Source organism: Anthonomus grandis, chromosome 4, assembly GCF_022605725.1.
Source record: "Anthonomus grandis grandis chromosome 4, icAntGran1.3, whole genome shotgun sequence".
In the NCBI taxonomy this organism is placed as follows: domain Eukaryota; kingdom Metazoa; phylum Arthropoda; class Insecta; order Coleoptera; family Curculionidae; genus Anthonomus; species Anthonomus grandis.
Genome location: NC_065549.1, coordinates 15534386 through 15553637, shown reverse-complemented (window position 1 = coordinate 15553637; position 19252 = coordinate 15534386). Strand labels below are relative to the sequence as shown.

The following is a 19252-nucleotide window of genomic DNA, read 5'->3' as shown; positions in this document are numbered from 1 at the left end:
TTTGATATTTGTTTTGAACAATGCTCACATTTTAACCAAAGAGGCACGCAATGACCACTGGAATAAAATATCAGCAAATGGAAAAAGGGATATTCAGTTTCTTCTCCACATCATTCAAGAATGAAATTTCAAAACTCAATGAAAAACAGATTAGGTCAGAGAAAGGGCTACTGACTGAACAGTGTATACTGAAGAAACGCGAGGTTCTTCATGTTATATTTACAAATAATGTGAATACACCATGAGAAACTAGTATTTATATTATATGATGAGTACAGTAATTCAGCCTATTATGTGTTATATTTGAATATGTGTCATATTTGAATACCATGCATTCAAATATCTGAAACTCTCTGAAGAAATTGTTAATAATTCTACAGTGATTGCTGCTCCACAAAACATTAAACCCTTAAAGAAACCTATTTAGCAATTTTTAGACCACACGAAAATTAGTCATGACACCATTTAATTAGTCTGTCAATATCATCCTACAGAAGTTGTTTAACCCTCGAGTTATTCTGCATATTTTATGGTTAACTTGATCAATACTTTCTAAGTCATTATAAATAATACAATTTCTGCGAAATTTTGATACGGCTCTGGAAGGACTAAATCCATGTTCATTTTGTGTGATAACATCGAGTTGAATAGTTTACTGATAACACTGGTGGGTATATATGATTCCGGGTATGATTATTTCGATATTTTTTTAACTAATGCGTATATTTCTGGTTAAATCACGGTAACTATAACTACCAAAAATAATCTTTTGTTAAAAACCACCTCGTTTACATTCCACTTTGCATAAGATCTCATCATTTCATAAAATGATTGATGATCGTATGTGACAACTGACAAATATTATTACCGATAAACAAATTACCTTGAGCGGTTCTTAATATAGTCATGATGAAAAACTGGCTAAAAATCGTCAGCAATAATTATTATTAATTTATTGCATACGGGAGTCGATCGTCGCTGCATCTTAAACGGCTTCTCGTTTACTTAAATAAAATCGTTACGTGTGAACTGTTTATGATGCCTAGTCGGCAATAACGTGGGAAATGTGTTTTTATTTAATCAATGTTGGTATTTAGGTTTTTGAAGGTTGTTTCTCTATCATTTCTTTATCAGTATTATTTTAATTAGTTTGGAATTTGCAGATATATTGCGTTTTTTAAGTTGTGGTGTCTATTGAGTATTGAATATTTAAATTTCAAGATGACCAATCACTTCAAAGTCTAAAATCAGGAGAAATAGTTTAAGGATTCCCATGAAAACAAAAAGTATGGTATTAAGAAGAGTGTTCTTTACAAGTGTCATTAACGGTTCAAACTAGTCCAAGCATTCGTTTCAGAAATATTGACATTTTTAAGTAGTGGTGCCTATTGAGATTGTTTGCACTTTAAGGTCACCACTCACTTCAAACCCGAAAATCTTAAAAACTGGTCGAAGTATTCTGATTAAATAAAAACCATGATATTTAGGAGAGTGTTCTCTATTAGAGTTATTAAGGGTTCAAACCAGTTCAGGCAAAAATTTCGGCATTTTCGTCCACTAAGAATATTTAATATTAGGGGAGGATGGGGCAAGTGAGACACTTACTAAGTTTTAGAAATAAAAAAACTTTCATCTTTTGTAACACGAGTTTAATTGGTTTCAAACTAACATAACCTTAAAAATAAACTAAACATTAACTCTTCGGAAAAATATCAAAAAAACAAAAACAAAAAAAGAAAAATGACTCTCTTGCCCCAAGTTATAGGGGTAAGTGAGTCACCCACATGGGGCAAGTGAGTTCGAATGCTAATTAATCAACGACAATTGTCACAAACATAATTATTAGTACCTGGCTCATTATCGGAACAATCCTCACGTAACCAGGCACCACATTGCATGCACATTATCCATTCTTCATAACAAGTGTCTTCCTAGGTCTCATGACAGTAAATGCATAATGTGTTTTTCTCTTCGTCCGGCATTGTTTTTATGTTATGTTGTTTCTCTTCTGCTCTTGACGTGGCACTTTGCTTCTTTTGCTTAGAAATTCCTTCTTTTAATTTTTTTCCGTTACTAGTACTTGTCCCTGCTTTGTCGTCTAGTTTCTTTTTTACTTGCTTAGCTTTCACTGGTTTTAATTTTTATTCCAATTGATCTTTGTAAGGAGAACTGGTTATTATTTTAGATCCTTCTATGCGCCTAGATTTGGATTTGGAATTTTCTTTCTTTTGAGAGGGTTTTGGAACTGGGCTTAAAGTTGAAACTGAAACATAACTACATGATGGTTGCTCTTGTTCAAAATTGTTTACTATTTCTTTAGAAGTACTCTGGATATCATCTTTTCTCAACAAGACTTCACCACTTATTACGGGACCCTCGACGGGATTAATGTTTTCTGTCCTACATTCGTTTTGAAGAATGTTCTCGACTGGCGCAAAGTCACTGTCTTGAAACACATCTGGATTATATGGGTAGATTCCAGTTTTTTCAAAACCCTTAATAATATTTATCCTATATTATTTTTCCCGGTTTTTGAACGCAGGTAATCCTCGTCTCATCACAGTTAAAAATCCGATGCGGCAGAAAATTAAACTTGTCCAAGGTTTTTTTTAAGTTTTGAAAAAAATCATTAACCCTAGATTTGGAAAATCCTGTTACTCTTGCAATGCTGGTTGCTTCAGGTCTTCGAATGGAGAGGATTTTCTGACGATTTAAAAATAAGCTCACCCAGTCTTTTCCTGCAAGTTTTCGATCTCTATTATTAAAAGGATGACTTATTTGATTGGCTTCAGCAAATTGAAATGCAATCCTTTGAAGATCTGTGGTCGAAAGTCCATAAAACAGTTTTTCCAACAAAATTATGTGTTCACATAATTCATTTTCCATTTTTTCAGTGAATACGGGTTTGAACCTGCCGTGGTTTACAAGTGGAGTGAGCTGTCGACGCTTTAATCGTGATTGTAAGGTGGTTCTCGGAATACTAAAAACCACACTAGCTTTTTTAATTGACATCTCTTTATTTTGAATCGCTTCTAAGGCACCACGAATGGCATCTTCTGAGGATGATCCTTTTTGGGTTTGCGCACGTAGTTACGCACCATTTTTCCTCTGCAATATATAAAATATATTTATAAGGACTTTTATACTACAGTATATACACATCAATCTTTCTTAAAATATAAAAATTTAAATCTTGAAAAGACAGATAAATGTGGCAACATTCTAAGCATAACGCGGTATTAAGCAAATATCAGGTTATGGTATGCACTTCATACAATATTAAGAAAATGCCTTTAAATTGGGGAAATTCCTTATTGATTTCGCTTAAAATATTATAAAACAACACGCAAAATTTAAAAAATGTTAATATTTACCTTAATTTTAGTAATTTTCAGCTAAATGCTTAAGGACACAATACGCGCTAATAGACATGTACACTACACTGATCATTGTCGTGCTATGATGCCGGTTGCTCGACATATTTCTAGAAACGCACTTGCCCCCTATGATTCACTTGCCCCACTCTCCCCTATATTAACTTCTAGGTGATACTCAATTCGAATTTCTTAAAAACTAGTGAAAGTATTTTCATTAAACAAAAATCATGATATTTAGAAGACCATTCTTTATCAACTTGTTTATAGCTCAAACCAAATCAATCTTTTTGAGTTGCGAAGTGTCCATTGAGATTATTGTCTTACCTCAGTTACCTAGCCTAGAACATAAGGTTTAAATAATTCCAAAAAAACATTTCAGAAATATCCATCTCATTATGTAAATGATATAAAGAACAATGTCTGACCCAAATCTAATGTTGATATTCTAATTAAACAAAATGCATTCTATTTGAATGTTGGTAGTTCTAAATCCAATATTACTGAAGATGTCCGAGCTATTGATTAAATATTATCTATTACATCTGAAGCTATGATACTATAACATCGCATATTTAACATCGAACAGTCGAACAGGAATTGATGATCTAACAAGAATATTTGTACTTATTGGATTAACTATTTATAAGATGAACAGGTGACATAAGAGGTTAAGAATTTCATCAAGTTCTGAAAAGAATCGAGAAGGATATAGAGATCCTATAGGAAGTTAAACAGAAAAAAACCGCAATATTTTGACTACATTACGACAGGTCCAATTTTTTCTATTGGAAGGAGAAGAATGTTTAGCTTTAGAAACTTAAGAGAATGTTTCACGATCAAATCATCTGAGATGGCTGATGCCAACCTCATCCAAAATACATGAAGAAGTTGTAACAATTCAAATTTTGCTGCATTAAGATGGAATTTTTAATTGACATTAAAATCATAAAATAAATTTCATTTATTTATTAATCATTATTTTTTTCATTCTATTTATGCATGCATCTTTTTATTATTCTATATCGTTTTATTTATTTCTTTTTCGTGTTGTGGTTCCTATGAATGTTCTTGTTTTTTCGAGTGGCATGATGCTTTGATCTTCAATAATAAAGAATCAAGAACCAGTTTCAACCATCATCCTAAAAGTACCTTCAACTCTAGACGTCAAAATATAAATCCGTTCACAAAATATTCCATTTCTTGTTATTTACAAAGCAATTTTTAGGATTTTATAGCCAGACAAACACTCTTTATGAGGTGCCATAACTATAAATTTTGAAATTGGGTAACCCAGTAAGAACCGTTAAGTATCTTATTTACCTGCGACATTATCTCATTGCCTTGGCAAATTCATATTTGATAGACTTGACACCTTATAAGTGTTTAGTTTTTTGAATTTTCGATAAGGAACTCATCTGTTTAGTAGTGAGCCATCAGTTAAAAATAGTATTTGACAAAATGTGTTTGGCAAATATTTAAGATGTTTTAGCGCAGGTAGCCAATATTTTTCTAAGAACCGTTCAAATCCGGATGTTATAGACCCAGACCCGTTTGAAATCAGTTGGCCATGGCCTTAAGTTACGAAAAAGTGAATTTTAAGGTCGAATTTTAAATAATTTTTTTTTATCAAACTTTATTTCGTTAACAACTATTTTACAGCCGATTAAAATGATGTTAACATTATACAGTTGTTATAAATAATTTGGTTCTGGTAATGGGTTGGAGCAATAAACTATTAAGACCATTAGTTAATGTCTTCTTTAAAAGTCAATTAAGTGTATTTTTTTATTTTTAGTGTTATCGTTTTTGAAATTTTAAATAATTACTGTTTTTGTGTAATTTATTAAGGAAATATTAAAATCAAATTTTATAAATCACTTGCTGCAAATACTCAAATTTCTTCAGATCACAATGAAGGCAATTATGTAAAAAAAAATTAAGATGAACAAGAGGCAGAAATAGAGAAATTAATTATGGTAGAGATGAAGAAATATCCAAAAATTTAATATTTTGTCCATTTCTAGTTTCTTATTATCAGTTTATTGGCAAAGAGAGATGTAGAGCTAAAAAGATAAAAGATTCAATACCATTCATCATCTTAGACGGCTCCCCGAAGATCATAATAAAATAATTCTTTCCATATATAGTGTAAGTAAAATTAAATTTTAAGATAAATTATCGAATAGTGGAGAAATTAAAAAAGTTAAATACAGTAGAGATAAAGAAATCGCCTAAAATTACAAATCCTAGGCATAACAAATCTTCGACCCAAATCTTTTGGAAGATCATAATGAAATTCGATTAAGATATAAGTTGAGAAATGAGATGCGAGAGAGATGGCGACATGATTCAAAGTTTAGTACTTTTGCTGTTTTCAGAAATGATAACCCATCTGAGACCCAAGAATTTCAAAAGATTATAATGCAAAAATGCTTGTCGTATGCAATAAGCCAACTTAATAAACCCCTTTCAGACATAACAACTCATTTCAGATCCAAATATCCTAGAAAAATATTACTTTTAGATGATTCCGGCAGTATGGTTGAGAAAAGTGATGTGGTAGAGAAGAAGCAAGTCCCAAATTCAAATCATCTTAAATCCATAGAAATTGCATTTTTCATGAAAAAAATACACTTGCAATGTGCAAATATCCAGACCACATGGCTTGTGGACATCCAAAAGTTTCCTCTTTTTGTTCATTGGATTCACTGGACTCGAGTAAACTAAACATTCTCTTCAAAACACTTTTTGAAAGATCAATGAAACTGAATTGGACGATATTACTTTGAAGCCTATAAGATCGTTCGATTAGAGGATTTGTTCTATATAGTATCAGTAGTTGAGAAATGAGATTTGATAGAGGTAAAGATATGATCAACAATTCTTTTAAAAATAATAATATATCTCGAAGAAGTAGAGAAACTAGAGAAACAAAATGCAGTAGGAATGAAGAGATTCAAAAGTCTTGGTACATAAAACTTCTTTTATTCAAATACCTTGAAAGATCATAACGAAATCAGGCTTTTTGTATGCAATGAGCCAACTTAATACTAAGAAAAGCAAAAAGAATTAAGTTGGTACTAGCCGACATATCTTTTTGCTTGTGCTTGTTTAATGCAAGGAAACCAGAAAAGAAAAGGAAAAAATAGAAGAGGGATCACGAACTGGAGAGAACAACCAATTGTATTTAAGAAAGCATAAGCAGAGTCCGAGTCAATATGAAAAACGCAAGACGATGGCTAATACTCAACCAACTCAATGTATTTTTCCATTTTCAGGAATGATAACTCATCTCAGATTAAAATATCCTGGAAATGTATGATAAAGTGATGCCTCTAATATGCAATAAGCCATCTTAATTCATGATACAAAAATACAACTCTAAGCTAGGTAAGAAATAATATGTGATGGAGATCTCAGACCCATGTTTTTTGATAAAGTAATGCTTCGTACGCAGCGAACAGTGTAAGAAAGAGATAAATTAGTTAGTACTATAAAAATTAGAAATTTAGATGCAGTAGACATGAGAAGCGATTTTTCATATTTTAGATATAACATTTAATCTCAGAGCTTAATGTCTTGCAGTTCAAAATGAAATCATATTTGTTGTACGATTTAGGTTATAGTTATGACATGAGATGCTATAAAGAAAAAGGAAATGTAACGATCTTTCTTTGAATGATCTTGATGAAGTGATATTTTATCATGTGCAGTTATTTGGAGATTTAAGATCTTTAACATCCTAAATTGAGTCTTTTGTACCATTTTTTTGTTGTTCAAACACATCTGACGTGTACTGAAGGGGTTTAGACTCCATTTTTTTAAAAGATATTGAAAGCATTGTTAAGGGCTTTTTAAAGATGTTTTTGATTTTGTTCTCATCTATTTTACTAAACTAACTTTTTTTCATGGTTCACAAGAGTTTTACTTTTTCACCCTTAATTTAAGCTTTAATTGATTGCACCACTTGGATGAAAATAGGATTCACAAAACTCGCAATTAAAAGCAAATTCTCTTCTCTTACACCATTTACAGTATTGTTGTTGCAATAATCTCAAAACGACTTTGACCTACTTTTTTAATTGTTATCAGTATAGTCAAAACCTATTTAACCTAAGATCAACCCGACATAACATTAAACCATTTTTTTTTTGTTATCAGATGTAAACACGTACAGGTTATATTAGAAATCCAATCTATGCCTCCCTTATCAATATACTTAGAGCTTAGTGAATAATTTTAAAACCAACCAGAATCTTTAGCTGAAGCTTCAGTCAAAATAGAAGGACCAAAATGCAGTTTCACTATTTTATAAAATATGATCAATTGATAATTTTTTGCATTCTCAGAAGATCCTACGAAGTCAATATTTTTCGTAAAGGGATTGGCCTCGGTACGTCAGAGATTCAATCTTTCGTTTAGAAATGGTAACTCATCTTAGATACATAAATTTTGTCAGATTTTGAAGTTATGAAATGAGATGCGTTAGAGAGGCCAGATCCAGAAGGAAAGGCCAAAAATTCAACATTTTTGGTGTTTTCAGATGTGGTATCCCATCTCTGACCGAAGTGCTTTGGAAGACCAGTGATTCTTCTCGTATGCAGTGAATTATCATACGTAAAAAAAATGCAATTTTAACATGAGTTAGGCAGTAATTGAGAACGTTTATACGGTAAAGGTGACCAATCAATGTTCTTACTATATGATATTCAATCTCAGAGCGAACTATTTTAGTGAATCCTAATGACTTGATGTTTTACATATGAAGTAAACTATTTTACGTAAGAAAAAATAAATTAACCAAGAATTTTTATATAAAGGTTGAGTAGATATGTTTAGACAAATGATATTTCATCATGTCATTTCAGAACCGAGAACCTTAATAGGTCATAATGAAATACTTAATGCAATAAGACATAGAAGAAAAACACAATTTCAAGATAAATTAGCAAGTATGAAAGATGAAATAGGGAAATGAAGAAATCAATATTCTTGCTATTTCAAGACACATCTTCTACCCAAATATCATCATGATATCATGCTATAAATACTGCTACTTCATACTGAAAAAGCTCAATATTTCTGCTATTTTTTTTGAGAGATAAGTTGTATGGCATGTCATGGAAAATGATGATACATTAATGGTTTTAATATTTAGTTTGCCATCTTGCATGGTTAAAATATGATTTGTGATTCAGGTAGTAGTTAAAAAGATATATTACCTTCATTATAAAATAAGTAGATATTCAGATGCATAGAAATGAGAAAATATTTTGGCTATTTTAAGACCAACCCAGACAAATAACGCGGAATTGTATGAAGTTGGAGTTGAAAGAGATACGGAAAAATCAAGAACAGACCAATAATTTAAGATGTTTTCAGACATCCATATAATCTTAAAAGATCTTGATAAAGTGATATAGGGAGGAATCTTACGTAAAGTTTTTAATTATTTTATAAAATTATAATTTTAACATGGCCTACACGTTAAATGAGAAGTGAACTGCGGCATAGTAAGTAACGAAGAAATCATTGAAAATTTAATAATTTTCTTATTTTTAGACTTGGTAATTCATCTCAAACTTGAGGTTCCTCGACGATCATGATGAATTGATGTTTCTTATAAGTATTATATAATAGAAATGGGGTGGAGGTGAATACATCGTTAACAACCTAATTTTCCCATTATTAAATATAATAACTCAGACCTTTCGAGGTGTCCAGATATAAGGATGAAGAGTTGAAAACACACATTTAAGGAAAATTATGCATGAAAAGTTTAATTTAAAAACTAATTCGCTTGTAGTAGAGAAGCTAGATAAAAAATGCAGTAGAAATGACGAAAGTCAAAAGTCCTGCTATTTTAAGACGTAATTACCAATCTTCTACACAACTACCTTAAAAGATCATAATGAAATCAGGCTGGTTGTATGCAGTGGGCCAATTTACTTTTAATACTACGTTATTTCCTTGCTCAAAAATCATGAGTCTGAGTCAACACAGAAACGTGAGAGGATGACTAGCACTTAACCAACCAATTTTTTTTTGCCATTTTCAAGCACGATAACTTATCTCAGATTCATATATTCTGAAACTTGTGATAAAATGATGCCTTAGTTCATAGTGAAATCAAGTATGTTGTATGTCGTAAGCCATCTTGTGTGGAAATAATACAATTTAGGCAGTAGTTGAGATATGAGATGCCGTAAAGATGAAGAAAAGGTTATCTTCTCTTGAACTATCTCGAGGAAGTGATGATTTTCATATGCAGTCATTTTAAAAATTCCTATCTCCAGATATGATAACTCTTGGTAGATTGTGCATTTAAGAAATGAGATGCCATATAAATGAAGAAAAAGCCAAGAATTTAATATTATTGCTGTTTTCAGATGTGATATGCCATCTCAAACCCAAGTATCTTGGAAGATCATTATGACATGATGCTTTTCGTATGTACTGATCGTATGTAAAAAAATGCAATTTTATGATTGAGAATTTAAATGCGGTAGAGATGAGCAGTCAGTGTTCTTACTGTTTTAAAATACGATATTCAATCTTAAAGACCAAAGTATCTTAAATAATTCTAATAAATTGATGTTGCACATATGCAGTGAATTTACGGATATGGGTGGAGTTAAGAAAAGAACGATTTTATTACCAGTCACTGATAGAGAAGAGAGGTGAGATGAGGTAGATATGGTCACATAGTCAAAAATCCAATATTTTGACAGTTTTCAGAAAAGTTAAGTCATCTCAGCCTTGAGAACCTCAACAGGTCATAATGGAAATCATACCAAAGAAAATTGTAATTTCAAGATAAATTAGCAAGTCGGAGAGATGAAATAGTTCTATTCATGAAACTCAACAGGAATAAAGAAATCAACATTCTTGCAGTTTTAAGACATAATAACCAATCATCCACTAATGATATAATGATGATTTTAACATGCAGTGAGCCATTTTGCATGGGAAAAAGTAGTATTTTTAGATAATGCAGGTTGAAAAGAAAAATATTCTGAAAAAGATAAATTAGTTTGTGTTAAAGTAAGTAAAGATATAAATGATTGGAAATAAGGCAATACTTTTGCTATTTTAGGACAACCGAGACAAATTTCTGCGAAGATTGTGAAGTTGGGGTTGAAACAGATGCGGAAAAAAGAACAAATAGAAAATTATCAATAATGTATTTTGAAATATCATGAGAAAACGATATTTCTAGTTACAACTGAGCTATCTTAAATCAATTAAAAGAAAAAATCTGACAGTAACCAAGAAATCATTAAAAATTTAACAATTTTCCTATTTTTAGACTTGATAACTCATCTTAAAGCCAACTTTCCTAGGCGATCATCATGAATTATGCTTCTAACAGACAATTCATACAACTACGTAATGGGGTACGGGTGAAGACGTAATCAAAAATTAAATATTGTTTACCTTTTCAGACCTATGTAGTTCCCCAAATAAGACACATTCAAGAAAAGTTATACATAATATATTAAAGAAACCTGAGATCTTGATTCCTATTTATCTTTTACCTACAACACATTACATGCAATAGAAACTTTCTATACTTCCTTTAAGACCAATTTTTTTTTTACATAAGAGCTAATCCTATTGCTCTATAAAACTTTGAGCACGTGTTAACAACACGAGAGTACTTGAAACTATAAAGAGAAATTGATTTTTAATTATCTATTTGCCTTGGTTCTACGATTGCATACACTGACGTGACGTCTCCACTTATGGATTTGGCCACGCAAAGGTTATTTAGTTTAAATTAGTCTAGCCGATAAAATTGTTTCTCAGCACTGACAGCCCCAGAACAATTAGCACGTAACCTAAGTTGTTGTTTTCTTTTTGATTTTTAGATAGTGCCTTGATAGATTTAGGAATACGACGTGAAGCAACGAAAATCTTCATACAAAAAACGAGAATCAACGAAACATTCCTTCGAAAGACTTTTTATTTTCATTTTTTTACGAACTTTTTTTTTTAATCTACTAATTATATTTGGTCGATTTGTGATTATCTGGCGAAAATCACAGAAAGGCTTTAACACACTATATAAAAGTGAGCGAGAATTAAATGTACTAAACAAGCAAGATGTCCACTCAAACGTACTATAAGGACAAATTGGGTTTCGATCCGAGGGAGTCCATCTACCACGAGGCTCCACCACAGAAATACAGGAAAACCGAGGAGGTACCGCACGGGTACGAGGAGAACCTCACGAAGTTTAAAGGTACTTCCATTTGGGATTTATTTAGAGAGGCTACTTCAGGTAAAGGTGGTGGGTTTTTTTCGGTTTTGGTTTTTGGTGTGCCCCCGAGCATGCGCACATGTGTTTGGTTTCGTGTGCTTTTGCGCCTGGACTAATTCAGCGTACATAGAGGTGTAGGTCAAAAGAATTTACGACTATTTATTGGGCAATATGGCAAACCTTAATTTAAATGACCCAGTATTTTATTTAATGGTTACTTTAGTAGGAAATTTTTTTTAGGAAAATAAGTCAAGATGGATTTTTATTTGCATTTTAAAAGCAAAAAATTAGGAAAAGCCTCCTTTATTGACAAAGTATCCATTTATCTATTCAATTGGCTTGGGTTGCATTTTGGACCATGTAAAACTTAAGGTCTCATTTTTGATGTTTCTTCAGGATGAAAAAAGTGAATAAGTCTCTATTTTTTGAATTTTTCTTTTGTCTTTATTACAAGAGATATTTATATTTTGATAAATCAATTAAATTTTAGCAACTTTTTTACTATACAATTTAAAATTCCTTCTTCATCAGATCACCATTATCAACTTTATAAATACGAATTTTGGGAAATCTAGACCTTAGAGTTTATCTACATTCGGCATAGTTTTTTCGTTTTTAATCTGTTTAGTTCATCAATACATATAATACAAATATATTATTATACTTTCATTTCATTCATATTATGCTTTAGTCTAGGCTTGGTATTTAGATAAATTACACTGACTAACGGAGTTAATAATTAAAATGTACTCATCATTAATTGAACAGATTAAAATGGAAAAACTATCATCCAGTTACGATGAACTTAGTCCAAATTTCCAAAGAATAAAACAAAATCAGACCTGTAATTTAAATATGATTTTTAGTTTTATAAAAATAGGAACAAGTAGCAAATTTTCCTTTTTTTTGTTAAATCTATTTAATTTGCTTTATCCTAAAAATTCTCAAAATTCATAAAGACACATAACCTTAATTTACTTTTATTCTCCTGCAAATGGTTCAATATAGGTCGAAACCTCGACAGCATTGGGATTTTACGCGGTCTTTTCATATCAGTATTTTGAATTTAAATTTCTTAGGTTTGTTTTGTTTGTATTTTTTAAAAATTAAAAAATAAATAGTAATCTGTAAACTTTGTTTAATAATTTTTTTCTTGTTGTGTTCTTTATTTTTTCAAAAAGCTTTTAAACAAATTCGTCCATTTATACCAGTTATTTATTTTTGAAACTAAATAAGTCAATAATTTCGGGAAAAAATGATTGCTCTTAAATCAACTTTCTAATGACACCCAGTTTTTTAATGACACCCAGTAATTATAGTGGGCCAGTTGCTGTTGGGCTTGTTAAGTGTCAACGTGGCACTTCCTATAGAATTTATAAACATGTCGACAACGTCGCTTTAAGTTTTTACGTAATTTTTGTCATGACCTCTTTGCCAGCAATGTTGCCTTTGTAGATTATAATTTCTTCTTCTATTTCTATAGATTCTTCTATTTTTAATTATTAGAAACAAATTACCTCTAATTTTCAAACCATTACATTAATATATTATAGATGTAAACAGTTCTTAGAACTTCCTAGAAATTTTAGACTTTGGCAACGTTGCTTTAGTGTACGTAATTTTTGTCGTGGCCTGATTGATCTGACTAGGGCATAATGGTCATGAATATCCCGTGTTGACCGCACTATAAAGCCGTAAGTTTGGCAATTACATCCTCGATATGTGGACTAAATGAAAGCTTAGGGTCATGCTCAGCGACTGTCACACCAAGATCACGGATTGTATCTGGTATATTAAGGATTCTATTATTTGTTGAAAATGGAAGCTCTAGTTTGATATTTTTGTAAGTAAATGTCATGATATTACATTTGCCGATTCAGATCAACAGCCAATCTATAGAGGTTTCTCTGGAGGTTTTCACAGTCTTCCAGGGCTTTAATCGCACAGTAAACTTTAAAGTCGTCAGCAAAGGCTAAGTAATTTACGGATAGATCAAGACTGACGTCATTTTGAAGGACAAAAAAGAAGAGTGCCAACAGTGACCCTTGTGCGATGCTCGGCGTTGCTATATATTCGACAGAGATATATAATATATATACAGGGTGGACCATTTAACTTGAGACATCGCAATATCTCGAAAACTAAACATGTATCCAGAAAATGTTTCATGTGAAGTTATATAAATATAATGACGTCATTGGTTTGACCTTGAGGGAACGTCTTCAAGGTCAACTTCACTTTTTTGCATAGAAACCTCTATTTTTTTTAATAGTATCTGATTTAGCGTTAAAAAATAAGTAACTTTCATCTGACACTTTTTTACATGCGACTTCTCCTTTTCAAGATATTATTTCTTGATTCTTTTACGAATTTTTTCCTTGACAATGACATTTGCCCTTGTGGGTAATATGTGATGATCTATCAAAAGGAGTAAAAGTATCTTATGATAGAATTTTATTATCAACAGAATCGAAAACTTGAAAATAAAACATACAAAGTTCAAATAAAAGAAATTGAAACAAAAAAAGTTAGAAAATTATTTTAATAAATATTCAAAGCGTTGACCTTCCACTTTTATACATTTTTCGACTCGCTTTCTAAACGATCGATGAACAGAGTGCAGCATTTTTGAAGTTATCTGCCCGCAAACCTCCATGATTCGCAGCTTCATATTTTCGGGAGTCGTTGGTGGATCGCGATATATGATCTCCTTCAAATACCCCCATAGAAAAAAATCTAAGGGCGTCAAATCAGGTGACCGTGGCGGCCAGTGGACAGCTCCACCGCGACCTATCCAACGTCCATTGAAGTCATGATCCAACACTTGACGCGCAACGCGTGAATAATGTGCAGGACAACCATCATGCTGGTACCATAGATTTAGTCTCACTTCAAAACACATATCTTCTAAAAATACTGGCAGAATCTCCAGCAAAAAATTAAAATCTTTGGTCTGTAAGGACACCATCAATAAAATAAGGTCCTATGACTTTATCATTGATGATGCCACACCAGACATTCACAGACCATGGCCGCTGAAGTTCTATCGCTCGAAACCACCTGGGATTTTCAACTGCCCAATAATGCATGTTATGACGATTAACTACACCAAAGTTTGTAAATGAAGCTTCATCGGTGAATAAGACGCGCAGAAAGAAATTGTTATTTTCATGCAACTGATTTTGGGCCCATTCACAAAACAACACTCGATTTTGGAAATCATTCCCGTGAAGCTCTTGATGTAACGACAAATGATACGGATGAAACTTGTGGCGTTTCAAAATTCTCAGGACACTTGTTTAGGAGGTTCCAGAAGCAGAAGAAATTGATCGTGAGCTGACTCCAAGATTATGGGCAACTGCAGCTAAGACGGCAATTTCATTATTTTGACTGGTAATGCTTCTCGTTCGTGATCGATTCATCGTTCTCACACTTCCATCTTCTATAAAGTGGTTCACTACACGATAAAATGATGCTCGCGATGGAAGTCGCCGTTGAGGTATACAGTTCAATGGCTCTATTAATATTCCGTTCAGATTCACCATAGATAAGGACCATTTCAACTTTTTCATTTATTGTTAGGCATTCCATAGTCACTCAACAAAATAGTCAAATACTTGATAACTGAACAAATACTGTGAACCAAAATAATCTCTCATTTACTTTATTCATCAGTATTTGTTTACAATCGCCTGAAATACCTGGGATAAACACGTGAAATCTGTTCACTATAGAACATTTTCGCATCATAACAACTTGCATTGATCATTGATCAACAATGCCTTGTCACAACAATATTGAAGAATTGCTGAACCAAACCTATTCCTGTTTCTAATGGCATTGTCAAGGAAAAGATTCGTAAAAGAATCAAGAATTAATATCTTGAAAAGGAGAAATTTATCTTAAACAAGAAGCAAAAACTTGCATTTAGTTTCGACCTAGATTTTTGATTTTTATTAATCCTTGTTTTTAATTGAATTATCGGTAAATCACTGTTAATGATTAAATTGAGTTTTGAGTTGAAAATTCTAGTCTCGACTGGCTAGTTAAGAAACATTATTTAGTTTAGTGGGGATGCAGTCATTTAAAATGCCTGGATAAGGTTTAACCCTTTATTGTATTCTCAAGTAATTTAATCTTTCGACTAACATTGCAGTCTTCTTCAAGACTCACTATAAACAATTTAAAAACCCAGAGTTATCGCCATATTGTTAAGATTTAAAGGAGAACTCACCAATGTGGGTTTATATCAAAAGCAAAACTTCATTACGCAACAACATATCGAATTCTCAACCAAAAAGCAGAAAATTTTTTACCAAATGCTACATGATTGCACACTCATAGAGATTCACAAATATGACTGGAAAGGTAAGTCAAGCGGGCCACGACAAAATTACGTAGACACTTAAGGCGACGTTGCCATGAGGTTTTAAAAATCTAGGGAGGTCTAAGCACTTTTACACTACTGACATATTTTTGAAAATTGTAGAGCTCTAATATAACAGATATAGACCTCCCTAGATTTTTAAAACCTAATGGCATCGTCGACTTAATTAGTGTCTACGTAATTTTGTCGTGGCCTGCTTGACTTCCATTCATGACGATATTATGTATCTATTAACTCTTAACTGCGATGTTACCGATTAGGCGGTATGAGAAATTTTCAAATAAAGCAGTTCATTTACTTATCTGTTACAATTTTAAATTATTTTTCTTGTAATTTTATGTAAATCATGACCAATGTGGCAACATTGCTAAAAAGTACTTGCACTCTTGTATTACTAATTTGTCTTACCTTTCCAGTCCTATTTGTGAATCTATTGATGCGCAGTCTCAGATTGACGTTATATATGCCGATTTTCGAAAAGCTTTTGACAGGATTGATTACTATATTTTGTTGAATAAATTGAATCGCTATGGCTTTTTATCAAGGCTAAATTATTTGTTTTATTTGTCCTACTTGGTAAATCGCAGTTTGTGAAGTATGAGGGCTACAGATCCAAATTCCTTAATGCTACCTACGGTGTACCTCAAGGTTCAAACCTGGTTCCGTTGTTATTTATTTTATTTCAATCACCGATTTAGTTAGCTCACTCGACTGTCATAGACTGGCTTTTGCCGATGACTTAACGTTATTCTTGAACATAGACAGTATTAATGACTGCTTATTTCTTCAGAATTGTTTGGACTTCTTGGAGATTTGGTGTGTAGATATAGTAGCTGGGGCTTAATGTGGATAAGTCTAGTGTTGTCAGTGTTGTCATCCCCATTACTTATAACCACGCTTAGTCAAAATACTTTTTTTGGTATCACCTTCATTTCCGAATTTACCTTTATACCACATTTCAATAGTGTTGTGATGTCAGCTATGAAGAAACTTGGCTTTATAATTAGAAACTCTAAGAGCGTCTGTTCAGCGCAGGTTAATTAAGTACTTGACCTATATAGATTTGATGGTATTTATCCTGTAAGGGATTTTGACCACCAAAAAATGGCTTATATAAATATAGTTAGAAATCTCAGGAATGGTTAGACCTATTGGCAACACTGCCTTACGTTTGCCACGAGTAATGAGTATCTGTCAAGGCTAGACATCAATGTTGCCGCGGTGATGGATTAATATGGAGAAATGTTTTGTTACGTAAATATTGAACAATAAAGCAACCAAAAATGTAATTAAAGAAACTATTAATTATTTTACATATTTAAAAAATCATTTAATTTAATTAGTAAAAATTTCAATTTGGAACATGTAAGGGTGAATAGTAATACTTTTGAAGTATTTTATGTTTATTTATCTTATCTTGTTATCTATAAAGAAAATTACATTGATTTTAAAGAGTTATTTTTATCTTTTTTGTTTTATTGCGTCACATGCAAAAATCCAATAAAAATATTATTTTTTTGATGTTTTAAGTGGAGCAACTGCAAAGAGCATTATTTCCAATATAAATGTATATATTTAGCACAAAAATAATATTTGTTAGCTTGAATAGGAATACTACTCTTTAGTTATTATTAGGGTTCTTCAGGTTGTTTTTATTAAATTAGTTTAGCTGTGCAAATTTATACATAAAAAATAGACACCGAAAAATAATTCTAAAATATTATAAAATAGCTTTTCTTGTATATTTAAAAAATAAAGTTTTATGTTCTAATCAATAATTATGTCAAATAAATGTACTTACTTTTGACCTGCACCTCATTAAATGGCCGAAAAAAGGGTTTGTATTATTATATATTTTTTATTAATTGTTTTTTGGTTGTTTTGTGTTATTTTGTGTAATATACCTATAAATATTATATGCAGAATTTATTATCGTGTTTTATATAACGGTACGGTTTTTTTTTATTTAACATTAGTTTATTTTTTATTAATTTAACTTTTTCATCATCTATTTTTTCCTTACGTCAAATCGGGTTGTTCTGTAGTATAAAAGCAACCTTTTAAAAAATCTCAAGTACGAGGTCTATAAGATTTCTTGTAATCCGAGAAAAAAATTGGATCTGAAAACATTGAAACATATGTTTCTACATAATTCAAAAACCAATAAAGATCTTGCAACACTGTAAAATGATTTAGAATGACCATCAAAATTGGCAACTATTTTCTTATTTAACCACCCTTATATAGTAATATAAGACATCACGGTATTCACTTGAAAAAATCAAGGTAATGATACTTTGTGATATAACCGGCAACGTTGAAAAGATTTCAGATATACAGTTTGTGTATTCAACGATTGCGCACATCGAGATTTTTGTATAGAGTATTATCTGACAGAAACTCTTGGCAAAAATCGTGGCACTCTAATCATTTTTCATTTAAGTAAAAATAAGTTGAACCTACTATTAACTATCTCTCTGTCTGTGCTTTTAAGACAGAGTTAATATAACCAAGATTTTGACGAAAGTAATTTCGTAAGAAATAACTTCTTTCGAGAAAAAATATAAATAAATTATATTTCGTTATACGGCTGAAAGTTTAATTAACAAGCGATTTCTTTAATTGCCAAATCTCTTAATTACATACCGAAATTTGTTATATTCTGAATAATTTTTGGGTTACGTTAGCCAATAAAGACATTGCTATAGTAATTACCTAGAGAGTAATTTTCATTTTAACATCGCGCGTTTACTGTTTTAACTTTAACTGTATAATTAAATTACATAGATTGCCAATAATTAATTTTCTGTTATAACTTTCAGACGAACGAGACGCAGTCCAAAAGAAAACGTTCACGAAATGGGTCAACAAACATCTCAAAAAGGTAAGATTGAAAATCAATTAAGTATTGTTTCAGACTGGCCATATCTGACTGTATAACGTGCATTATGTGTGTTGCATAAATAATCTTATAAGTGCATAATGTTATGCATAAATAATATTGTAACGATGAATCAGTTATTGTATGTTTGACGCATATTAATTTGTATGATTTCTTGTCAAGTGTTAAAATAATATCCTCTGCAGAATATAAGCACAATCCAACAATTAAAGAATATATCTACTCCATTAATATTTAAAATTTACTGAAATTACTTATGAATGACTTTGAGTGATCAGTGTCAACAAGACATTGGCAAACCTGACGATCTGAGAGAGATGGTG

General features: G+C 31.5%; 1 protein-coding gene across 32 annotated transcripts in view; it reads left to right on the top strand.

Annotated features, from left to right (window-relative positions):
• The window catches only part of LOC126734862 (dystonin), a 426801-nt gene that overhangs the window by 151545 nt on the left and 256004 nt on the right, over positions 1-19252 (top strand). For 26 of the 32 annotated variants that reach the window (XR_007660193.1, XM_050438640.1, XM_050438641.1 and 23 more), the window contains exons 2-3: positions 11249-11661; positions 18850-18911. Coding sequence is in view for 31 of the 32 variants with exons in the window: in XM_050438640.1 (XP_050294597.1) it covers positions 11484-11661; positions 18850-18911 (240 nt within the window). In the remaining variant the exon portion in view is untranslated. The remainder of the gene's footprint in view (positions 1-11248; positions 11662-18849; positions 18912-19252) is intronic. The other 6 variants (XM_050438651.1, XM_050438645.1, XM_050438675.1 and 3 more) reach the window with 2 other exon arrangements.